Source organism: Strix uralensis, chromosome 9 (assembly GCF_047716275.1).
Source record: "Strix uralensis isolate ZFMK-TIS-50842 chromosome 9, bStrUra1, whole genome shotgun sequence".
Taxonomy (NCBI): domain Eukaryota; kingdom Metazoa; phylum Chordata; class Aves; order Strigiformes; family Strigidae; genus Strix; species Strix uralensis.
This window is the reverse complement of record NC_133980.1, coordinates 14,136,433-14,162,334: the sequence shown is the minus strand read 5'-3', so window position 1 is coordinate 14,162,334 and position 25,902 is coordinate 14,136,433. Positions and strand designations below refer to the sequence as shown.

Genomic DNA, 25,902 nt, shown 5'->3' with positions numbered 1-25,902 from the left:
GCTTAACAACTGACCTTTTTGTTATTATTGCTAATGGAGCTGTTTCTTTTTGTGGATGTTGGTGGTAGGTGCTTTTTGGAAGGCTTCTTGTTCCTATATCCAGTGTGGCTGTGAGGCATTTCAGATCATAAAGGAACAATTTGAAGTGCAAACTCCACATGGCAGGAGAAGAGAAGCCACCACCCTGGTTACAGCATGCTGCTCACATCCCTGTTTTCCAGTGTGTGTTTAAATTGGAGTGCACACAGGGCCCTTGGCTCCTTTTAAGGATCACCAATGTGCAGTAGGTCACTGACATTTCACATCCATCACATGCCTCCTTTATTATACCCCACTGCAGTAAGCCAACTATCTCAGCCGTCTCTGGGATTAGTGTTTTAGTTCAGACCAGGACTGCACTTCTGGAGCAGTCACCCTCACATACAGCTCTTCAGTTTGCACCACAGGGTGGTCTTAGGCTGCGCAAACTAGATTCCTTTTGGATAAAGCTAAACTGAAGTGTGCCCTCCAGGAGTGCCCCTAAAGTGACAGATATTCAGACCATGGGACCAGGTGACAGCTAGACCAGACTGAACCCATCCTGAAATTTGTACAGTGCGAGTGTCCAGCCCTTGCCACCCTTTCACTCATTCAGTCCTGCATTGTAGACACAGCCTCTGTAAAACAAAATCATATGTCTGTGGATCTGATTGTAAACCCTGGATCTCACTGAGACTGCATGCTGCAAAAGTAGCTACAAATAGGAAATAGCAATTTTTAGCTCTGAATTGCTTTGTTGATATATTTTGGGTTATATAATTTAAAGACAGTTGCACAGTCTTCTGTATACTAGTAACACAATAAAATGGTCTCCTGCTTTACTGTGCATTGTGCCAAATAGAGTTAGTATATTATATTACTCTCTCTAGAGTGACTATATTATCTTAGATTGGAAGTTGTAGTCATTAGTTGGCTTCTGAACAGGATCAGATGCCAAAGCTAATCTGAGTTCTCTAGCAAAGTGTGCAACAGAGTGAAAAATTTCACTATAGCCACTACTGCAAAATCCCTGGTGATATACTTCCATCTGTCTGATTCCTGGGAAGCACAGCATCAGCTACGATGGGTCACTTGGCTGCATAAGCTGGAACAATCAGATCTAAGCTGTGGCATAATGCGGGTCCATTCAAAATGTTTGTGCGCTGTCCACGGGTTATTTCACATCCAAAGGAAACTATCAGAAAAAGAACAAGTCAGGCTGTCAGCACATCATGGAAATCCATTCAAGGTATAAATAAGCCCAGTCTTCTCTGTGAAGTTGTTTTGGCCTGTGAGATTTGTCAGCTCTTTTCCAGCTATGCAGAGAGACTGTGGTCAATATGTGGATGGGACTTCTGTCACAGCAGAGTTGGCTGATGTTCTGAATTTCCAGAAAATAAATGAACAAAGGACTGTCTGCACTTCATGCCAAAGACTTTCTTCCTTCTGTCTTCTCTCCCACATATGTTCTGAGGAGCTGGAGGCGCATTCATTTCTCAGGCTGAATATCCTTCTATTGTATACAACCAAACACAGGCTCTTCATACACAAAGAGCAATTTAAAAAGTATTAGATGGGACAGTAGCCCAAAGTGTCTGGCTTAAGGACACGGAGCCTGGAGGAGTCAGGACCAGCAGAGGAGCCTGCTCTCAGGAATTAAAATCCAGTGCCTTAGTTATGTGGCAGGTGTTCACCAACAAGCTGCCTTCACTGGCAGTAAATGATGCTCAGGACCAACAGAAATGTGCCTGCAACCCCTCTTCACAGTCTTCCTTTATAGCATGTAACCACCTTCACTGGTGGTTGAGATGATAAGCAGAGGGGTTTGAAGTGCTGGGCATGTGGTTTGCTTGGCTGCAGTAAAGCAGCCCCCAGCAGAGATGGGGCAAACACCTCAGGGTCACCCTGGCAGATTTTAAGGAACTACCATTGACCGTTTTTGCTGGCTTTGTCAGGTTTCCTTTGGCTCTCCCCATGGGCAGCAGAGCCATCCTCTACCCAAGAATATGCCATGAACCTTTCCTTTTCTCTGTGTAGGCGCCGCAGCAGGTGGTGCAAGGGGGAGGGAAAAGCCACATAAATTGTCAGGCTTCATAACATTTCATATTGGTTGTAAGATCCTGCTTGTCCAACACCAGCTCACCCCGGCCTCAGTCGGTGCTTTAGACTACAGGGCTTGTTGTTAATTGGCCAGTTGTAGCCAACCTGTCAGTAAGCTGTCAAAATATTAATAGTCTAGCACCGCTCATTTTCAGGATGGAAGTTTTAACAGCAAAGAAATTGAATTTCCAGCACTGGTCATGACAGCTTTGAAATTGGTTTAATGCAGGAGAGATCTTCCTAGCATTAGGAAAGATAGGGAGAGTGTCAGAGATGGTGTGTTTCCACCGAGTCTCGCGGTTTGAATTTAAGAGTCAAAGCAAAGAGCTATCTCAGTACATCAGCAGCTTATGGTTGTAATAGGCCTTGTGAGCTCCTTGGCAAGTGCTCTTATTTTCTGCCCACGTGATGTGTTACTTCAAAAAATGAACTACACAGAAAATTAGGCTAAGGCCATTTTCTTTCTTCGGAGCTGCACTCCATGCAGGGCTGTACCCTCGGATAAGAACAAGCACAGTTTTGTCTGTGTGCTAAAGCACTGTCTGCTGGAAACTCTGACTTATGAGGACTTACTCACAGTCCCCTTCTCCCTGACATCGTTATAACTGCATTATTTCATTTATGTCAGAAAGAGAAGGCATTTGCCTAAAACACTGAACTGGAACCTGGGGGAAATAAGTTTCTCTACAAGCTCTCAGACCTCTTGTTTTACAGAGCACCCAGCAAACTGGTTGATCTTTCAGTGCTCAGGATCTCAGCACAAAAATGTAGAAATAAGAGGTCTTCCCTGTACTCCTGTCATGGTGAGGGCATTTTTGTGCCCAAAGCACTTGTACTCCGGTTTGAGCCTTTGAGGATAGTTTTAATACAAATAATAGCATGATAAATCTAATATTGACTGCTAATTTTCCACTAAGAGGTTTTTTCTGACTATCAGAAGAAAATAGTGTCATATTTATAAATGCATAATACAAATAACAATATCGCAAAAGTAACCAAACGCCACAAATCAATTTATTGTGCCCTGTGCTCAGACTCAAATTGATGCCAAGAAACTCTCTCTGACCCCATAGAGAGCTCACAGGTTTGAGGCATCCCATCTGTCTGTGTTTCTAGGGCTCTTACATTATTATTTTTCTTCATAGTTATTTCAGGCTTTAGCAGATGAGGCAGTACGATGCTAATTTAGGAAATCTGTTTTTCTTGTATGCAACTAACATATCTTCATCTTGTCCCATCTTGTCTCATGATCATTACCTCTGAATCCAAAGATGTATTTCTGGATACTGTTTTGGAGTAAGCAGAGTTGATAACATTGTTACCAATTTCAGACACTTTGTCAGAAAAACAGAATGTGGAGAAAACAATGGATGAGCTGGGATTCCCAGGTTAGAAATTATTCTGGGGTTTCTCCAGATCCCCAGGCTGCCAAGGAATGCGGTACCAGAGACAATGCTGTCAGAACCCCCCCACACCCCTTCGTAGGAAGCAGTTGCTTTCCTAGAGGAGTTATGCTGAACTGGATGGGCCAAGTGCCATGAGAATGAGCTATGCTGTGATCACTACTCCAGTTCATATCAGCCCCAAACTTTAAAAGGCTTTAAAATTCCAGCTTGAAATAAGATCCGAAATTAAAAAAACCAAATCAATCAACTAAAATCCAAATGTATTTTAAAAAAGGATAAAAATTTATTCCATCCAACCATGAATTTGAATTTGGGGTTCATCATTAAGAAAAAGTGAAGCAAAGGACAAAATGCATCACTTGTTCTGTGTGCCCCGTTGGTTGAGTTGCTGGACGTGCAAGCTTCCCTGGATAACACTGTACACAGAGCTGTGCAGTCATCGGTACCCAGATGTTACTCCCAGAGCCTGTTCTCTCACCCGTGCTCCCCAGGGAGCTGTGGGAAGCGAGCAGCCTGGCTTGAAGAGTCATCCCAAGTTACGTTCTTGTCAGCACTCATTAAGTTGAAAGCTGTGTTCCCATCAGGACTGCAGAGCAGCTCACCCAGGGCCAATGCAGTGAATTTGGGCATTTTTATCTTTATGAAGTATTTGGTAAAAATGTGCCTGCACGGTGGACAGGCCAAGAGCTGAAAGCAGAAGAACACAATACTGAGGTGTGGTGGGATGGACTGGTCTGAATTTGGATTCCCCAAAACTCATTAGGTTCATCTGCTTTGTACCCAAATGTGAGACTGTAGCTTCTGTGGATCTATACAAGCTCACTTTGATCTAGGTGACCAGTTAGCCGAGACAGAATGGAGCTCAGCGTGTCTTGCAGAACCTGCCACGAGTTTTGGCAGTACTCTGCTGCATGCCCGGGCAGATGTCCTTGCTGCTGCAGGGTTACGTTGGGCACGTCCACACAGCAATAACACCTTTGTCTTCAGCATTGACAAACTTTCTCTGTGATGATATGGATTATTTAATCAGTCCTTGAACACAAAAAGGTGCTTTAGTAAAGCTTGTGTCCACATATAAAGATCTGCAGCTTAATTACAGAGGCACATCCAGCACTTGATTTTTTTGCTTGTCTAGGAATATTGGGTCAGCTTGCAAGACTTAGCAGACCTGCATTCCACCTCTTGCTTGGGTGTTTTAAAGTGAAGCCAACTGAACAAATACGTACCTCGAGCACAGTAGTTCCCACAAAAGTCAGGGCAGATAGCCCTCCACTTAGATTTTTCAGAAACAGTGAAGTTAGATTGCTTGCTAATGCTGCTTCTCAGCTCCCAGAGCTGGGGACCAGACCTGTTTGGATGGTGATTTATTTGAAAATGTGCTCCCTCCAGCCCACAGATGGTCCAGGCAGAGTCAGAATACTTGCAGATACCATATTGTCTCATCAAGTGAATCTCTGCTCTGCAGCAGGGCTGTACACTCCCATGTAGCAGCTTGTTATTTTAAAACATATATGCTCTCTCCTACTTATAAAAGGCCACCAAGAAGACTTGTCACCAATCTCTTATGGAGCTAGAAGGGGGAGGAAAAGTGGAGTGTGAACAGTAGAATATCACCTGCCATCTGGACAAAGATGTGATGAGATGTAAACTTTGGATGCACATTTGCGCTTCTTGATCATATGCCAAGAGAGAGCTCAGCTACAATTATTTTAAACCATTTCCAGATAGATGCAACCCTAGGTCATGGGGGAAGCTACACTGAGGCAGGAGGACACTAAACTCCCATCAGGCTATATGCAAGGCATCATTGCCTGTGGGAGTGCTGCCGTGGTCTGCATAGGGCTTATTCTGTGAACGGGACCTACATGGTTAAAGACCTGTCCTGGGAATAAGAGTATGCCAGGATCAAGTGCTAGGGTATGAGACTTGTGGTCACAGGTTCTCAGATACTCAAAGACGTGTTTAGTCTCTGAACTTTCACAGGTTTAAATGGGAGTTGGGCATTTGCATTTCATCTGGGAGCCCAAATGTCTTCGAGAATCCTTTGTTTATCCACACAGGTCTATGTGCATTGATATCAATGCTGAACTTCTCGGTGCTGTTGTCATAAGAGGGGTGTTGATTAAACCCTGCTCTGGCTGAGGTCAGTGAGGATTGTAGAATGGGCTTTACTGGGTAAAGAGCACCCTAAAGCAGATGCTCTTCTGCAATGCCATCCTCTCCCTTGGGATGGAGCAGTGCTTATAGAGACATAGTGAACATGATCCACTCGTTCCATGGTCTGCTTCTGCAACCACAGTGAAATGCCACTGCTGATAGCTGTGCTGATATTTATGATTCCTACTTAATATGTTTTAAATGACTTGATGAGCTCTAAGTATTAACACTAACATCAGTAAATATCCTGAGCCAGATTCTCTGGGAGGGAAGCCTTGCCATGCCATAGACTTTCGTGCAGTTTCGTGCTTTTATCCCATCTGAAGATCTGGCTCAGTAATTGTGCAGACATAAAAGAGAAACCCGTAAGTGCTGTAAACAAAGGAAAACTGTTACTCTGGGAGTGTGTTAGTTAGATATTTCAACACTCATAATTAACATCCCTTTCCTAAACTGTGGCACAAACTACTTGCAGAATGGGCTTTTTCTTTTATTGCTGCTAGTTTCAGTGACTAAATTTATTAAGTCATTAGGTTTGTATGTGGATGTGTATATTTGCTATTCTCCTTTGGGTTATAATAAAATGAGATCTTGAGGAAAAAAAAAGTCTTTATTTATCTGGCAATTTTGAGAATGTTTGTAGGGAAATGGCAAGCAATGCAAACAAGTCGCCCAGTCCGGGAGGAGACTGAGTGAGCAGCTGAGTAGTGACAGTCTTCTCCTGGCTTCCTGGCTGTCCCTGAGCATTGCACATGGAAAACTGTCACCATTTCTGACATGGTCTGGAGACATCAGGGACTTCTGTGCCAGTTAGAGCTTGGACTAAACAAACAAGGGAGCGAATTGCTCGCTTTTGTGATCAGAATCCAGGAGCACCATGCTGTTGCTTACTGGGGACCCCTTCTTTGCACCTCCCGGCTGAGGATGCTCAGGGTGCTGGTGGCAGTGGTGCTTCCAGCCTGGTACAGGCAGGGGCTGGCACTGCTCTTCCTTGCTCAGAGCAGCACCAGGGCTGTCCACTGCCCTGGCAGTGCTATGACTGCACCGGGGATGACACCATTGGATCAGCATTTTTTGAAGGAGCCAAACCTCCAAGGGTGGCAGTGCATTCCTGGAATACCCTGCAGCCTCACATCCACAGGTTTGACAGCAGTGCTTCTCCACTAGCATCTGAGTAGCTTGTCCAGCTTTACAGAAGTGCAAAAGAGAGTCCAATCAATGTTCAAGGCCAAGAGGCTGGGTTAGATTTACCTGACCAGGGCAGGTGAAAGCCGAGGTAGATCAGAAAAGAAAATCTGTCCTCTTACAAGTTGCCCCCAGCCTGTGCTATGGTGGGGGGCAGATGGGGCCAGACATTGCCAACACCTCCCTGAAGGACCAGACTGACCCAAGTGATACAGAGATTGGCTTGTGCCTGGAAGTCCCATCCACATTTGCATCTATAGATGGCAGGAGGCACTACTGGGATCAAGAATAAATGAAACATCTTTTTTTTGTAAACCAGAAATACTTTTGGGGTAATCCATGGTACCTTATACCCGCCCTGAGCAGATCTAACACAATGAATCCTTCCTATATGGCCATTGCATCCATTATCTCCCTTTGATTCCAAGTGTCATTGAATGTGGTCTCCCTAATTTTCTGTGTGATAGCTACTATTTTATTTTTTTCTAGACTGTGCAATTTCCAGGAAAACTAGAGTTAGCACAAACCAGACCTATGTTTGTTTTTCAAAGCAAATCTAATTACTTTTCGTACTGGAATTGCCTTTTGTTCAAGGAATTGGATTGAAATACAGAAAACAAGTTGCAGGCAGATGCTCATCATTTTGCATGTAAATTACTAACATTTCTTTTACAAATATTTCATGCAGGTTTTTAGTTTAACAATTAAAAGAATATCTGCTTTTTCAAACTGCTTTCAGTAATATCTATAGTCATTTAACAAAATACCTCAGGCTCTAAATCTTCAAATAGTAAACAAATAAATGTATTTATTTACTTTGTATTCAAAAATAATTTAGTCAAAGACACATATTTCATGTGAAGATAAAACCAGACAAATTTCCTTTTTTTTCTCCAAATCACAAGCACACTCGTTAATGAGGACAAGTGGTGGGTTTTCTGAGTGAACCAAGTTCATGACAGTGCTGACAGGGGACCAAGAGCTCTGTGGAGTTTGTGCAGAAAATAGAGTCACGATTTATTTCTTTGTTTAAAGACTGAAAAAAGAGCGGTGATTAAAAGATGAAGCCATCTGTCCTCTCACTGTCTTGTACCTGGTCATGCTATTTCTATCAAGGAGAGAGTTAGAAAAATAATTGGGTGGGGTTTGTTATAAGCCTGTTTCAAAAGGTCCCTGCACCAAGTGAGAGAGTGAAGTGGGTGCTCCTTGACCCCAGGGCTTACCATACCATTACCTCTGGAGGAGGATGTCCTTACGTCCTGTCAGAAGCATATGGGGGACACAGCCTGAGGATCTCCTTGCTGGTTTTTCCCACTCTGTATCTGTGGGATGAAGATAAAGTATTGGACTCCAGATCTGCCCATCTAGCACATTTCATCAGCACTGAATTAATCTTAAAAAACAAACAAAAAAAGCTTGCATGCCCCAGAGGTCTGGCCAATAGTTCAGTGATTTTCCAAAAATGCCTTCAGTTATCTCAGATTTCAGCCTGTGCAGCAGTGGCTACTACAAACTGCTTTATTAGTCTGAAGCATATTACGCTCACCTGCACTTTCCTCTTTCTTCCCAGCTCTTCTCAGCCCAAGACAACTGAAACAGCAGTTCCCACCTGATTCAGCACAATTGCCACAAATAATTTTGACAGTAAAGCTTGTAGAGAGGTTCTGCCATTAGTATCCCAGTAGCCTTTTGTTATTGGTTGCCCCAAAGCCATCAGTAAAAGGCACGTACAGAAATTAAGGGACACAATGTAGCAGAAGGCTTGATGTTAGCCACCAAGAAGATATCAATGAAGAAAAACATTAGGGTTTGCATGTTAAATAGATTTAGAACACACTAAATATCCCCAGGGGGTGCTTGGAAGAGTGGCCTGTGTCCTGCTCATCTGTCCCATCTCCCTTCTGGTCAGCTGTTTTTTCCTTCTCCATTCTCTTGCTCATTGTGTCATGTCTGCAGGTGGTAGTGCCCACACCAAAGATTTCTGGTGCTCAAACCTGTGGAGACCCTGTGGCATATCAATTTAGTGGTAGGATGAATTGTATCTTGGAGTGTGCTTGTCCCTACATGTCACAGTGGGACACTAGCTGTTGCTGATGAGGTGATATACATAAGAAAGATAATAATGATGAATAAAAATGGCATTATTTAACTAGAACTTAGCTGTCAAATCTGTGGGTTTTCTAAACTGCCGAATGGACAGAGCTGGGATGTTTCTTGGTGGTGTTGCCATGGTTAGTGTCCTGAAGTGCTATTTCAACTGAATTGTGGGGGATGAGGAATCAACCAGCCAACTCACAAAAACAATGGGACAGCTTTCTTTGCTTGTGGGGGAGCTTAAACATTTAAAGGAAATCACTATTTTTTCTTTATTTTTCTTAAATCTTCATTAGGTTGATGTCTTTAAATATATTTTCTTTAAGATAATATAATTCTGCTGTGTTATTGGTGTAAGTGGATATACAATATGGCATCTGCTTCTGTGAACTACTGCTGCATGTTGTAAAATACTATACTGCGGTAATTTTAAAATAGGTATTTATCTGAAAACTTGATTTTCGGTAACTTTTAAATAAAGTCTGTAATTTTTTTCTTTCTGAAACACCACTTTCAAATGCATTAGCTTTTATATTTCTTCTTCATTGAAAATAAAAAAGAGTCTTTGTTCCGTGCTGAAACTAAAACAGATGTTGAAAATCCAAATACTGCATGCACAATAAATTCCATGTTTTGGTCAAGTTAGTAGCTATCCTTCACAGCCTACCAACTTTTCAGTCCCCCTAAAGGGAATTTTCTTGATTAGTTTTTATTGATGGGGTAACAAAGGCATGGGGAAGGGGATTGGGTTGTCCAATTTGGTTTTAGAGATGCTCTCCATTGTGGGGCTTGCTGCCTGGCTGGGCCTGATGCCAAGGAGAGCCCCCAAGCCAGCCGGTTGGAGGCAGCCACTGCAAAGTGCCCGGCTCCTGGGTGAGCTGCATCTTCCCAGGCAAGACAAAGCCTGGAGCTAAAGAGCAGATTTAAGGAGCGCTTAAGCACTGATCTTTTGGGAAGCTACTTCAAACATTGTTTTACAGTGCTCTAAGTCATCTAGATCTCTCTTAACTTGTTTCACTCTCTTCTTAAAATATTTATTTCTCCAACAAGGAAGTCTCCCTCAGGGCAGAATGACCTGTTGGACTGACCTTTTTTTTATCTGTGTGGCACTAACGATTGATGCAAACTTCACATGTGCAACACAGCTCCACGCTTTCTGCTCTGCTTTATCTTCTGTGGCTTCAAGCCTGCCTGGCTCCGTAGGTCTCTTGCATGCTGGATTTATTGTCAGACCAGCAACACTTTATATAACCCCCAAAGCACTTGGGAACACGTACCTGAGTGTTGCTGAATGTTCAAAAAGTTTACTCTTAAATGAGGTCTGCAGTAAGTATGTGGCATTACTCCAGATGCTTTGCTCAGATGTTGGTCATGGGTTTTCCATTAGCAAGGTTGGAGTAGCTCCCAAAGACTTCTGAGTGGCAAGGGCTTGGGAAAGAGCATTGCTCACCCGTAGCAGCACCTGCCTTCAGTCGAGGGCTCTGAGTTACCTCGTCTGGGCCCTACAAGAAGGGATTTTGTTGTTAAAACAGTTTTTCTTCAGAAAATGCATATTCGTTGTGGCTTGAGCTTTTTTTGAAAGAATGTTACAGTTTTAAGGAGCCCAGTGGGAGAACTACATCAGATTCAGTGAAGGTTTGGGAGCCCACTGCCACAGAGTCCCCTGAGCAGCCAGCCAGCTTTTTTAAATGAGGTTTAATATTTTCCTGTTGTTAAAATCTTGAAAAGTTACTGTGGCATCACAAGTCCATAGCTGAATGCAGTTTCCTCCTTGAGACTTTATGCAAAGCCACTCCAAGCATCAAAGACACAGCTGGCACAGGCTAGGGGGTTGTTTTGGACAGACCCATGTGTCCTCTGTTCCTCGGCAGGTGTAGGACCAGATCTCAGTATTTGAAGAAACGCTGGTGACAGAAATCTTTAAAATTACTTCTTTCTCTTTATTGAAAGATTTCTAGGCTTTGTGCCAGCATTTCCTCCCATCACTTCTGAAAATAGTTTACTTACCTTTGTACTCCTGTTTCTCCAAATCTACTTAAATGCCCCTGATAAACTGCCCTTGCCTATAAGAATTCGAAGAATCCTCAATATTTTAGGCAACAACCGTTGCACATTTCTTGCCTATCACAGGGAAGGTGTAAGACCAAAGCCAGGAAGGCACTGGGAGCAGCAGATGAGCAGCAAGGCTGTGTCTCTGCTTCTCGGCTCTCTTTTTTTTATTTTGCTTAGTATTTCAGTCTAAATCCTGGCAAATTCCTGACTTTTCCTGCACATTTTTCATGCCTGTTCACTGTAGGCTGTTTTACAAACCGCAGCTCTGCGGGGGAAGGAGAGCCTTCCCTTTCAGTGGGGGGTTTTCTAGATGTGTGTTATTGCTGGGAGCTGGTATTGCTGATGCTTGTTGTTTTCTATTGTTAAACTAACTGCAATGCGTGACCGTCATGTATCACTCAGTGATGCCTAATTTAGGAGATCAGTGATTAATTCCTTCCATTGCTTTTTCTGCTCTCTCTCTCTCTCACTGCAGGATGTTTTCACACCAGAGTGCAAATTTAAGGAATCTGTCTTTGAAAACTACTACGTTATTTATTCTTCCACGCTGTACCGGCAGCAAGAATCTGGACGAGCGTGGTTCCTGGGACTCAATAAAGAAGGTCAAATTATGAAGGGAAACCGAGTGAAAAAAACCAAACCCTCATCACATTTTGTACCCAAACCCATTGAAGGTATGGAATCTGCCGGCTCTCCATCAGTGGGGTATGGGCAGGGGTTTGCAGCTACAGATTTGGGGCTTCCTGGATGGGGGTGTTGGACTGCAAGGACAATATATGTAACATTTCAGAAAGGTGCTGGACTGCACTGACAGCATTTCTTCTGCTTTCCTTCCCATGTAGTAAACTTTGCACATTGTCCCGAAGGTGTTTCTCAGCTTTTGGGTGCTAAAGGATGAATTTAAAAGCCCAGCAACATGAAAGGTTACTGGGAAAGGAAAGCAGCCCTCGAGCAGCCAGCAGTTCAAAATGAATCTGATCCAGCAGTGACCATAACATTGGGTTCTCTGTGAGGATTTTTCCAGCATCATTCAGTGGGTTTCCAGTCCCATGTATCATCAGTAGAGATAGAATTTATGTCACCTGATTTCAGACTTTGACACTCTGTTTATAGTAACAGAAGAGAAATGGCACAGCTGTGGACCTACTGTATATGTCTACCCTAAGATAACTTAAATCTGTTTTTTCTCATATGTAAAGCCATCCTAGTTAGTCACTGGGGGGTAGAGAAACCTTATAAATATCCAAAGTTAGATGAGATGCTGTCATGCCATATGTCTTCATCAGAGTGTGAGGCTTCAGTGAAAGTCTTGCCCTTCTGCTGCTGACTGTACACTACTGAAGTGTGCCACAGGCTCATGCCAAGGCATTTTGCTTTTAATGGGCTGGCCCCTGGTAAATGGAGAGATGTAGTGATGAGCCTAGTACTTAAAAGGGACTGACTTGATTCTGGAAATAAGGAGACCTCTCTTTTTTTCTGTTGCTTGGAGAAAGTGCTACTTTTTGATCTCCAAACCTAGGTACGCCTTTCTGACCACATCTTGGAGCAGCCACAGCTAAGTCAATGCACTAGTAGCTGTTTTAACAGCTTCCCAGCTGAGGTGCAGGAGCAATGAGTGTGCATGTGTGAATGAAAGGCCAGTTCAGGAAGGCCGGCTGAAATCATCTGTTGGACCACTGAAGCAAAGCACAATGAGAGAGATTTAACTCAGCATTCCCAGAGTATCTGTGGCCTTTGCATAGGAGATGGAGATGTTGGAAGAGCAGAGAACCGCCTGGAGCCTCTCATCCCGTGCTTGTTTTCAACAGCTTTTCTGCAACCAGGAGACTTTTCTTGTTTATCTGAAGCATTAGTAGGATTGGTGCCCTAAGCCCTCATTGAGTTTTGCTAAAGAACAGGGCCTGCTTCAGGCATGGGGTTGGTCACCAGCTTCTCTTCTGTCTCCTCCTCCCCTGCCTTGGGAGGAGAGTCTTGCAAGTGCTAGCTTTCACAGCTGGGTTTCCAGCTCCTTCTGGTATTTCTTTGCTGCCTGGCTGAGTGTTAGCACTGATCAGTGGGTTCCTTTGAATCCAGGCTTCTTTTTTGACGTAACATGTATGGCATCTGCTGAATGGCTCAATAGTTGCATTCTGCATGCTTTAAACTAGGCCATTCCTGTGGCTCTTCTTGTGGAAAGCCTTGTCTTAACAGAAGTGCCTGACCCACGAGTTCTCATTGCAAGCAAATGCCTCTCTGACTTTCATTTTGAAAAACCCAGCCCAGCCCGAGAGCTTCCCTTTCCTGCAGTTGCATCCTCCCACGCTTGCTTCAATCACAGCTGTCACATAACCTCCTGAACGAGTGAGCGCTTTGGAAGTTGGCAGCCAAATTAAGGGCTCCTCCACCCCTTCCCTCCTCCACATGCTTTGCAGTCAGCCTCTGTGAGTGCTGCTGCATCAAAGAGCTGGCAGTCTCCCAAGCTGAGGCACGTGTCAGCTTCCCAAAGCATTCAGCTGTCTGGGACTGTGACTCCAGACGGAGGACTCTGTTCCCAAGCCTAAGATTCATTGTAGGTAGCAGAGGCTTGTGGGGAGGGTTGGAGTAAAACGCACTCAGCTCCACGTGACTTCTCTGTGCTGCATCCATCAAAGCCTCCACAAGCAGAGCTTACAAGCAGAGATGTTACAGAAAAGGGGCAATTCCTACCCTGTTTTAACAGCTCTTTCTCTTTGACTCTAAGGAAGTATTCAGAGCGCTCCCCTGCTATATTTGCATGTCCCTTCTGTTAAATGCTGTGGCATGCACCAGTGTGGGCTTTGCTGCTTATTCCAGCCAGTACTTTGCAGCTTCTGTCTGCAGTAATGCACCCAGTTTCCCTTTTGCTCAGGTACCACCACCCGCATTAGCCCTGCCACAATGGCTGACACAGTAATGTATGCAAGGAGAAATCTGGTCCCCTGGCAAGGAGAGGTGTTACATACATTGCTAGGAATCACTTCACCCACCACTTCAGTGGCAATTATCTCTGACATGAAACTTCCCAGTTGTTTGCCATGTGCAGAAAAATTATGCAGCATCTTAAGAGAAGAAAGTGTTTGCATGGAAAGGAAATACAAAAAACCTCAGATTGCTCCCAGAGCTCATTTCATTCCTGTTGCTTCATACTGCTTTCTCAATTCAGATATCCTCTCCTTGAAGTTGCAAATGGGCAGTGAACTAATAAATAAATATGAAATACCCTCCCAGACAATTTCTAAGGACTACATATGTGTACATGTGCATATATACATATATATATACACATACACAGCGGTATCTGTGTATGTATGTGTGTTATCTATGGCTTTTAGCAGCTACAGCTTTGTGCTGTGCTAATCCCACAAAGTGTTTTGACTGCTGTAGATTGTCAGGATGCTGGAGGTGTTCTGTGCAAAAGTCACTAGATCCCAACTGGAAACGGTTTGGGGTTTGGTTGGTAGGAGGGGTTTTTTGGTTTAGTGTAGGTAGGACTTGTTTGTTTTTGGAAGTAACATTAAGCTTAATCAATATGAAAGCACAAAAAACTTATTAAGTAATAACAGGGGAAACGTTAAGTTCCTCTCCCATCTGTACACAGGCAAAGCCAAGGCAAACAGCCTGGCAGGCAGCAGTTAATGTACTGTGTGGTGCCAGTTTTGGTTAAAAGCACACATACACAACACATTTCTTTTGGTATTTTTATTTCTGATCACTGATCATTTGAGTTAAATGAGCTCTTAAAGTGCAGACATATAGATTGAACCAGACTGCACAAGAAATTATCTTGCGTATAATTGTTACTTGGACACCAAGCAATCTTTTAAAGCAATTTCAGTCTCTTTAAGTGTCTGTAGTGATTAATACTGGACAAACACTACTCTCCACAGTGCCTCTTCTTTTAAATATCCAAACCCATCTCAAACAATGGGAGACTTTTCCAGTCACTTAAGTGAGAATTTTATCAGACGCTTATTGTGGATGTGCTGTTATTTATGTTTCCTCTCTGTGAAGACATCATTTCCAGATTGCTCTCCCAAAAGAGCTACATTTTATCTCTCACCTGGCCCAAACAAGAATGCATTTGGGGTGGCAAATCTGGCCACAGAAAGCAGAAGACAATTCTTTCTTCATCTGAGTCAGCAGATGGAGCCTAACTCCAAACTCATGGTGCTTCAGCCCTCATGACGTGAACCCATCTCAGATATGAAGGTGACCTGTTAATGACTAGTCTGATCCATTTATTACCACTGATGAATATCCATGTGCAAGAAACAGCAGCCAGATCTTTCCCAGTGTGTTTTTCCAGGGATGCAACATCCCAATTTTGTTAAAGCAGAGTCCTCAGATGTTGCAAAGAAGTACAAGACACTGTTGTATATAGCAAGATGTATGTGGTAGGCCTAGTGAAAATGCTTCAAAGCATTTTTTGTGAACCAAAGCATGTTTTGTGAACCCTAATTCATAAAACGGCCTAAAAATTGTTCTTTAAAAAAACCCAACAAAACCCCACACTCTTTATCAGTCTTTGTTAACACAGCTCCTCTTTTGGGTATGTCTTTCAAGTGGGCAGGCTTTGGTATGTTTTCTATTCCACACTAACTCACTTGTTCATCTATCAGACTCCTAATCATCTTAGTAGATGGCAAATGCAATGTATTTTAACCATGCTTTTGTTTGGCTTTTTGTCATCCTGTGCTGTGTTTCTTACCTGAACAAACTGATTCCATCTGGCAGCATCCTGCACATTTACCCGCCAGATAGACAGCAAGCTCAAATGCCTCCGAAATGCATCAGCTGGGACTGGGTTTAGAACACAGTAATTAGAGGCAGAAAACAAGGGTGCATAATCACTTGCTCCTTCCTGCTCCTAGCTGCTGCTTAGACAATTAATTCTCTCCACCGAAGCATTAGCTAATGCAGCCGCTACTGCAGATACTGACACCCAGAGCTGTGGCATCCATCATGCGAAAGAGCCCATCTCCTGGGCTACCTGCAAGAGGATGTGTGCCCAGCCCTGCCCAGACACTGGTCCCAGCTGCCGTCAGGACATGTGGCGATCCCGCAGGGCTAACGACCTGCCTACCTGCTGAACAGCAACTTGAAAAAATTTGGTTCCTCCTAACTCGCTAGGGTCTGGGGCAGGGAAAGCCAGGAGTGAAGCTGGGTGGATGGGATACATTGAAGGTCCTTTAATAAGCTTTTCCCCGTATTCCAGAGAAAGGAAATGGAATTTGTCGCATCCCCTGAACCTCCTCAACTTCCAGCAATGCCAAGTGAGAAATAGTAGGATCAGGACACAAAATGGTGCGTGCTTTCCAAACTCAGGCAGTCCCTGACGCCCAGGGAAGCAGCACAGGGTAATTTCGGTTTCACTGTGTGGGTGGTGTACCAGTGCCATGCCTGGGAAGCAGAAATGAGACTGGGATCCTGTGCCAGCACATAGACGAGAGATTGAGCTGTTCCTGGGTGACAGGCAGCCTCCTCCATGCAGTTGCCTTCAGGAAGGATGCTCCCTGCCGCCCCCTTCCCCCTTGCTTGTATCCCCAGTCTCCTTCCTGCCTAATTTGCGAGTTGGTTTTTTGTGCAAAATTGTTTCCTTGTGCATGTGAATGGCAGGCACTGCTGGTTAGCAGGGAAGAAAGGAGTCAAAAGCCACAAGAACCTGACACAGGCGCAGCTCCACTGCCGCTCACCCCCTTCCGTTTACGCCTGTGGCTCTTCAGCAGATCAGGCTAAGGGCACTTTCCAATTAAAGTGTGAATATGGATGTGTTGATTAGAATGTGGGACATGGGAGCTGATTGTCTGATTGAAGCTCCAAAGCATTAGCTTGATTTCCAGACATTAAGGGCTGTATTTGGCTTGGTGTGTGGGTGTGGGTGGGTGGGAGAAGCAAGGCAAAGCAGGGAGGGGACTCTTGTTTGAGCCAAATCGCTCATCCTTCCAAAGCTGCCTTGTGCTGGGTGCACCAGCAGACCTCCCAAGCATCTGGCTATGCAGACTGTCACGCTGCTGCTAGTTTACCTTGATGCAGGTGACAGGGGCAGCGTGTCTTCTCACACACATGCACAGGGACCCCAGACAGACCTGTCAGTGAGTGCCACTAGTCCTCAACCACAAAGACGTACTTTAAAGCTCAGTAGATCTGGGCACTCACAACAATCCATTTGCAAACAACCCCCCTCCCCGGGCCCTGACTAACATCTCTGCGTGAGTCACACTCAAGCTTCCTCAGTACAAGGAGTAACAAACAGCAATCCAAGAGCCTGTGTTGCACAACATGTCACATTGTCCTTAAAATCCCACGCATGTGCAGCTGTGTGCATACACACCCGTGTGTCTGTGTGCACACGGGTTTGCAGCCGCTGCTGAGTGATGGCCATAGCTCAGCACACATGCACCAGCCTCTTGTGTAGGAAAGTATCCAGGCACTAGCTTGTGCATGATGCCCTATAAATACCACATGCACTGATACTGTAGGTATATCTAAATACCAAAAATATGCTCATCCTATGCTGCCAGAATTTCTGGCATGGGCTGTTGGTACAGCCTGTCTGGTACAGAGGCTTTGACAGCTCTGTCTGAAAAGCGCAATGTGAGGAGCCTCCAGCCATGCCCCATGTCAGCACTTGTATCGTGCACTACACTGGAAGATAAACTTACAATTCCTGCCCTATTTGCTTGCTATATGTACAGGGTTTCCTTAATTTTTAGCTGCAAATGTTGTTTATTTAGTTGCAAATGTCTGTGGCCTGATTTATATTCATTACTCTGTGGGTCTTGTTAGCAGCTCAACATTTTTGCCCAAAGGCTGTGGTGAGAGGCAGGGAGCTGAGGAAAGGCAACATTCTGTGGTGCTGCTGCTGCAGGCTTTGCTGAGGCTTGGCCCTTGTGGTTAAGCATCTGGCCCAGCCTGAAGGGGTATTGAGGACAGATATGGGTGAGATGAGCTTAGTAGGGTGAGATGAGCTTAGTACATGCAGCTGCCTGGGGGAGGAGCTCATGGAGGTCCCTCCAGCTTGGGACCAGAGAGGTCAGGGTGAAGACAACACTTCACTTGAGGCAGAACTTTGTGTATGGAATGTCAGCGGCACTGGGGCAACGCTGGCACAAATACCCAACCCTCCTGGGCAAACATCATGTCAGAGAAGGTCACAGAAGTGATGTGCATCCTCAGCATCATCAAAAGGTGTATGCAACTCAGGCTAAGAAACCACAAACGCACAGGTTTTCCTCAGTCGTTAACCTTTTCATACTGTTCTTTAAGATTTTATTAGGTACTTTGCCACAACAGGCAAATTCACCATGACCGGGTTGTTGAGTGACACCAAGGTATGAGGGGCAGCTCAGCACCTGAAAGGGGCTGTGAGAGCCCTTTTCCTTCTGTTGCTGCTGTGCTACACACTTTCCTTGCAGTGTGCAGACAGCATCGATAGCCTGGGCAGATGACGGGCACTCCTGGCATTGCTCATCCTGGCCCAGACCCGTGGGACAAGTCATTCATTTTCTCTTTTTTCTCATTTTCATAAGAAAATGGCTCCAGTAGCAATAACAGTTTGCAGAGCAGTATCTGCCATGCTGGGAGGCCCAGCTAGTGTGTGCGTTTAAACTGCTTTGAAAACCTTGCATGAAAAATGCTCTATGGGAAAAGTATTCTTTTTTCACTGTTCATATATTCAACGCAATATCCCTCCTATTAATACACAGTTGACTGCATTTTATCTCTGTCCTGTATTGTTGCACACTACTACAACTGTTTATCTAGCTAGGAGTAAAATGCAGAGCAGTAATGTCATTTGCAGCCTGCCTCTAATTGCCAGGATTTATTTGCAAATCAGGGGAGGCTATAAATATAAGCGCTTACATCGCCTTTTTATACATGGGCTATTTTTTTCATTTCTTCCGATAATTTTTGAAATTTTGTTCTTGTTGATTACCCGGAACCAAAACCTGATGGGCTCTCTCCCCTGTGTTTGAGCTCTGTGCTGTTGTTTGTGACGTGACAGCTTTACAAAATGAAGCAGTACACAACCATTTCTTTCTATCCTAATTTTTGCAAATATCCAGGCATGACATTTGCAGTCTGGACCTACCTTAATTTCTCAACTCCGGTGTGCCTGCCCTTGCGATGCCTCACTATTTCAATCACATCTGCACCCCACCACATTTGCAATGAGCTCATCAGAGATGCTCCTTGTGGTGTGAGATGCTGAGCATGTGCCCCTGCTCTGGCACACCTCACACAGCACGAGGACAGCCATGAGGACTTAGTCCACATGGTGAGTTGGATAAATGCTTTATGCTGCACAGGACATGAGAATGTGCCATGCCTTGGGCAGACATTGCCTTCTCAGGCTGTCTAGGCTCCAGCAAGTAGATTTTTATAGGACACGCATTGCTTAGCCAGGGTCTGGAGAGAAGGTGCCCTCCATCCACCCTGTCATCAGGTGCTGCCAGGTGACCATGCAGAGCTGGGATGGCTCCTGGCTTGCTGACACTGAACTCATCCCCAGTGTGTCTGCACACAGCTTTGGCCTTGGCTGGCTGTCTTGATTTACAGGGGAAAAAATAAGAAGTGCTGAGAGCATACCTCAGCTCTTGGCCAAAGGAGCCAAATGGGCTTGAGTCACCACTTCCAGATCCAGAGCATAACACCGAAAAGGCTTGGGTGGCTCAGGTACAAGTGTAGTTTTGACTCAAGACTCTCAAGGACTTCTTGTTGGAGGTTAAGGGCTGGAGACCGGGTAATTCTTGGACCTATTATTACATGATAATCAGCATCTTGAGACAATACATGGTGCTGTGAACTAGAATGTTTATTTTATATATTTATATATTTCATATATATGAAAAAACAGTAAAGCACATAAAACCTAGAAAGATTTATCTGTGAGAAATCCCCTGTTTCTATCTGTGTCTTTGGAAGAATCCAGAGACAGAAGGAGGATCTGACTGGCAGCGAGGGCCGGTAACATCATACTTGGTAACAGGATCTGCTGCTGGGTCACTGAGGTTTCTCTGTGTGTTTGTATTGGGGCTGGAATTTCAGCCTCATATACAAAGAAATAATTAATTATGGTCACTAATGTCTGTTACTTAATGGGTGTCTTTTCTGTTTGCAGTGTGCATGTACAGAGAGCCATCGCTGCATGAAATTGGAGAAAAACAAGGACGCTCAAGAAAAAGTTCAGGGACACCAACCATGAATGGAGGCAAAGTTGTTAACCAAGACTCGACATAGCTGACAAATACCCTCCCTTCTTCCAACTCCTCCCCTCCCACCCACCTACCCACCCCACCTGGAGAAACCACACTGAGACGACAACAACTGAGCAAGGCAGGACCTACCGGTAGTGGCTAGGAGTCTGAACTCCAGAATCTTTCTTTGTGTAGGACGAGGAAATCGAATCCCAGATCCTGCCTATTGCAACGTTTTAAAAAACAAAAACAACAAAAAAAAGTGAAGAAAAAATGTTTTAAATCAGGACTCCATTAACATTTTCAAAAGCAAACTGTTTGCTCTGTGATCAAAGGGGGAAAAAAAAATCTCATCTCTGCATAATAATAATAATAACAACTAATAAATATAATAATAATAATAATAAAGATGTTACCTTTAAAAATAAAACAAAGCTTTTGGAAAATTGAACTTAGCATATAATGTGCGAGAAACACAAGGGAAATGCAGCCTGGGACCGTGCTTTCTGTCTTATACTTTCACCTCATGTTCACACCACTGTTTTTTCCATCCCTGCTTCCCCGGGGATGGATGGGATTTTTTCACAAAGCAGGAAAGGTAGGGATGGATTATGACTGTGTTTGCTCTGCTATCAATAAAATATGGCCTGTCCGAATTAGGAGTCTTGACAGTTACGGGCAACAAACTAGCTACTCTGTATTCAGCTTTTTCTATCTACATTCAAACACTGTGTAGTTATTTGTTGCTGGTGTCACTGTGTGAGTATGTTTGACCCAAGTCTGGCATTTTTTGCCTTTTTATCATAATTATTTATATTTATAGGCTTGTTTTACTGTATTAGTTGGCAGGGGAATTTTGGAAATGGGTTTTCAGGTCTCGCAGGATGAAGTGATCATATTTATTAGGGGAAAGTTAGAAGATAAAGGGAAGGAGGGATGGCTGCTTGCTTTAAAATACAAAACAGAGCAAGAAATGCTACCGAAATCCTTGCTGTCAGATGGAAACGAGGCATGTGCTATGTGAGGGGGTGGCAGGGATTTCAGCAACAGGAAGAGGGGTGTGGGGAGGGAGTAGGTGGGGTGTGCACAGGCGGGGGCAGCTACAGGGGAGTGTGGGTGGTTGTGCATGTCCAGCTGTGCCAGGGTGAGGAGATGCTGCCATTTCCTTCTAGCAGCTGGGCTCTCCCTAAATGTTAAAGCGCCACACACATACTGTTTTACACACATTCAAAGCCAAGACCACAAACCCCTCTAATCCAAAGCCACCACCAAACCTGTTACGGGATAAGAATCCCTGAGATGCTGCAGCAACCTGGGTATGGCTGAGGGTATGTGTCTCATGAGTGCTGGGGCTGCAGATGTTGGAGAAGCACTTCAGACGTAATGAGTTCACAGATGGGGAAAGGCAAGGAATAGGGTGACAGGGTGAGGGATGCTCAGCACTGAGCCCACCTGCAGCAACTAGGGCATTCGTGGGGATACAAGTCTTCCTGTCTGGTTCTTTCCTTGTAGTTTGGAGGTCAGTGGTGAACCACACACCCTTGCTCCTGTGGGTGGTACTGAAACAGGACGGTACACATGTTTACTTTGGCCTCTGACCTCTTTAGGCAACCAGGGCCTGCATGCAGGAGTGATATAGTTGCTGTTCCAAAAGCAGGCACTGCTGTGACAGGTGCCTGGGAAGTTTTTGCTGCTCAGGCTGTGGTTACAGCACCTGTGAGAGATGAAGAGCAAAATGAATAAGCAAATCCCAAGGGCCTGGAGAGGGGAAACAGGTCAAAACAGCTCTTTATATGAGGGGAAACAGCCTAAAGCTGTTATGAGCCAGGTGAGCTATTCATAAATTTTCTGTCATTCATAAATTAATGGGCATACGTGAAATACCAAATACCACCTTAATTCTTGGGGCTTCGTTGCTATCACAGCCAATGGCTTAGCTGGCCGGCGGCTACACGCTGCGAAACTGCTGTGGCTGCGGGAGACAGGGAGTGTCTGGGCTGGCGTGATGCTCCCTGCAAAGCGACTGCTGACCCGGGCACCTCCAGCCCCGCGGCACATGCCAGCGCCAGTGCACGGCAGGGCTCTGTGAGCAGCTCCGTACAGGCGCAGAGCAAGCGGGGAAAGCTAAGGAGAGAGCCAAATTTCAAGGTTATGGAAGACTCCCAGGATCAGCATGAAGGAATGAATTTCAAGCATGTCCTTTTGTGTTTTGAAAAGCTGAAACCTTGAAATAAAAGAGCCTCTTACCATGGCTCTGCTGCCTAATGCTGCACCTACGGGCAGCCCTGCCGTGCTATAGGGACAAAGAGGGCACCAGTGCCTTCATGCCAACAGCAAGCACCAACAAGGTTTATCTGGGGCTGCCATTCATGTCAGGGTGACTTACTCCTACCCTCCTCGGAGCCCCCAGTCCCACAACACTGCGGCAAGGTCACTAATACATGTTCAGCTTGGGAGCACACCCCCAGCCCCATCTGATACAACCCCTTGCCTTCATTTCAGCTCCCTCACAAACTAGAGAGCACCCCAAATTAAGGGGTGGGAGAGATGTACATTCAAAGAAATAGAGCCTCAAGGCCAACATGTTGAGCTAGCAGGTCTCTGAACTAACCAAGCCGCCAAACACCCAGGCCATGGTTTAAGTACTGAGTCACAGCCTTTCTCAGCTGCTCTCCTGGAGGGAAAGCCCAACACCTACTGGAGAAGAGAGTATCCATGGCACACCTTGGTACCACAAGCCTCTTCTGGCCCCAGTCATGGGCAACTTGCCAGGGTCACTGATGTCTAGAGCAGATCCAGCATGAGAGACCAAAAATTGCTGTGACCTTGTGTGCAGGACATCCCTTGCCTAAGGCCCCAGAAGGTCATGGGCAACAGCAGATTCAGTCCTGCCATGTACTTATTTTTCCACTGTGTGTCACTGATCACTTCCCACACTGGGCTTTTGCCTTGATAATTTTCTCCGGCCAAATCATTGCAAGAGTCCCTAGAAATGCCACATTCAGGCCTAAATGTCAATCTCCTCCTTTAGTCCATTGTGTTTGAGCTAATCACCTTCATGTGGCACATGACTGAGCTGGCCCATAATGAGAGCTAATTAATCCTGCTCACACCCAAGGTCTGCGCTACCTCAGAGCAGGCCTTCTGCCATGTGGTGTAAGTGCTGGTTTTCCTTGCTGCCTGCTTAGCCCTGGCAAACCATGAGCCACATATGGTGGCATAAACCGTGATAAAACCCTCCCACACACATCTTAGGAAATACTGTGTGCTTCTTTAGGGAGTTTTGTGACTCAGTTTAACATTATAGTGACTACAATCCTTGTCTAGCCTACATGTGATACCAGCAGGACAAATTTCCTTCCCAGCTATGTTGACATGGCATTGGGCAAACATCTAGCACAGAAAAAGGCCAAGAAAAGTAAACAATGAAAAAGGATGTTTTCATCTCACCTGGCCTATGGTAATTGTTAACTCAGCTAAATCTGCAGCAAACCTTTGCCCTCTGAATAACAGATGCTGCTATAGAAGTACTTGGATGTTAAGAAGTTCAGCAGCAGAAAACACTTCACAGGAATACGGATACATTTAAAGCATTCATTTTGTTTCACCTTTGTTTTTTAATTGTTATGTCAGCACTGTTCTGGCAGTACATGCTATGCAACACAGCTCCTCTCATCTATGCATCAAGGGCAAAACCTGATAACACGGCTCCAGTTTGGACCATCAGGAATCTACTAGGAACAACAATACAGAAAAAGCAGCATGACAAGCATGCCATACTGCACCAGCAAGTTATGCCACAAGTGTCAGCACTGGCATGTGACAATGTGCTATAAAGTGAAGTTGACACTCAAGAAAGCAATTTATGAAAGTTGTCTGTCAACAACATTTTTTTTGTTTGCGCTCAGATAGGGTCTGGCTGATAGAGCTCCACGCAATCCTTCAAACTGTCATGGGCCTCACGTTACACCTTTACATCTTAAACTGTACTGGTTGTGCACCATGGGGGTTACTGCCCCCAAAAGACATCACACTCTCTGAGCAAAGCTGAAGCAAGAGGTGGTGTAAGCTCCCCAGGCTGATTAGAGATAGCAGGAAACAAAGTTTCCGGGTTTCATGCCAGCAAAGCTGCAGCATATACGTATGGTAGACACGAAAAAAATGTCTTTTTGAGGACTACAGTTCCTAAAAAAAGAACGTGCAGAATTCTCACTAGTTACAGCAAACAAAACCAACCTTTGCTAATGGGCTTACACTACTTTTAACATGCAGGGGATGTTGGCCCCAAAACATGTCCAACACTAGACCTCTATTAAATGTGGCATAGCTTAGCCCTGGTCCTAGATGGCAGAGCTCAGTTTGTCTGTCATTTTGCATCAAGAGAGAAAAAAAACCCCACCCAACAACAAGAAAAAACACAGTGAGTGTCTTGAGGGACAGATTCCCCTCCCAGAACTGGAACAAAATTTTTAGTCGCTGCTAAGGGATGACCCACTGCACACACCTAGTAGTAAGATCAAGAGAAACACCACTGCACTTCCTTGGTAAAGCAGAGGGGTTTCCATGGCATGTCTTCTCTCACCCACTGCCAATGCTTCAGTCTTCAGGGTGATTGAAAGCTGTTTCCATGGAGTAAAAGGCAGCAAGGATTACATCCTCCTCACCAGCACGGAGTAAACCTTGACTGCTCTGCTTCAGCTGCTGAGCAACAATCATGGCATCAACCGATTTCCCCATGTTCTTCTTAGACACCTTGATTAAGGACCAAAAAAAATCCCATAGCCAGGCTGATTGATACATTTTTAGCATCACATTTAAGCATCCCAACATCTCAAAACTGCTCAAACATTTGTGGCCACAAAGTTAAAGCTAAGTAACTACCATTTCAGGACAGAGCATTTCTTTTCATGATACTTGCATAATGAACTGCTGCATGCACAGAAAGTTGGACATCTTCCCAGCCTGCCTCCTTGTTGGACTTCAGGCACCTTCTCTTTGGCAAAGGAGGTCTAGGTCAGCATGGCTCCAGAGCTCATCTCACCAGTGCAAACACTAGGGATCACTGTGAGTGTGCAAGGAGCTCGCACAGGCTCCAGAGCATCCCCAACCTGAGGCAACTGTAGGATCAGTACAGAAAGATTGGACCTTTGATGGCCTTCTGGAAAGGACAGGATCTCTGGTCAAACTGCTTGAAAAGCAGGGGCGTTTCACTCAAACCACACTCTGGTGTAGGCATGGGGATAATTTATCTTTGGGAAATGCCATTAAGGTTTACTAAGCAATACAAATGGATCTACTGTGCCCTGTCTCCCCCCCCCCCCCCGCCCCCCCCCCCCCCAAAAAAAAAGGCATTACCAGTTATTTTTTAAAAAGTGTCTGGGTATGGGATCTGAGGAGAAGCAGACGATCACCCTCCCAAGAGTCTATTAAGAATGGGTTATATATTGTTCCATTTTCCATGCTCATTACAATCACTGCCCCAATAATAGCTGCATGCTGTGCCTTTTTCTATTCTAGTACAATTTTCCTCATGGGAACTAAATATCTCAGTTTAAATACTGAGCAAAGCTGGTAGAAGAAAGCAGTATGCTTCTGCTGTGCTAACCTTATGTGTAATCTGCATTTTAGGTAGCTGGTTATTACCCTTCTTTCTCATTGCTTGGTACAAAAATGAAGGGACAGTACAGGGGAGGAAG

At 44.8% G+C, this 25,902-nt stretch overlaps 1 protein-coding gene across 4 annotated transcripts in view; it reads left to right on the top strand.

The window, feature by feature from the left end:
* FGF12 (fibroblast growth factor 12) overlaps positions 1-20,862 on the top strand; it is a 231,768-nt gene extending 210,906 nt beyond the window's left edge. For all 4 annotated transcript variants that reach the window (XM_074877447.1, XM_074877445.1, XM_074877448.1 and 1 more), the window contains 2 exons: positions 11,488-11,686; positions 20,131-20,862. In XM_074877447.1, the coding sequence (XP_074733548.1) occupies positions 11,488-11,686; positions 20,131-20,249 (318 nt within the window). In that variant the 3' untranslated portion in view covers positions 20,250-20,862. The remainder of the gene's footprint in view (positions 1-11,487; positions 11,687-20,130) is intronic.
* Positions 20,863-25,902: the final 5,040 nt, after the last annotated feature.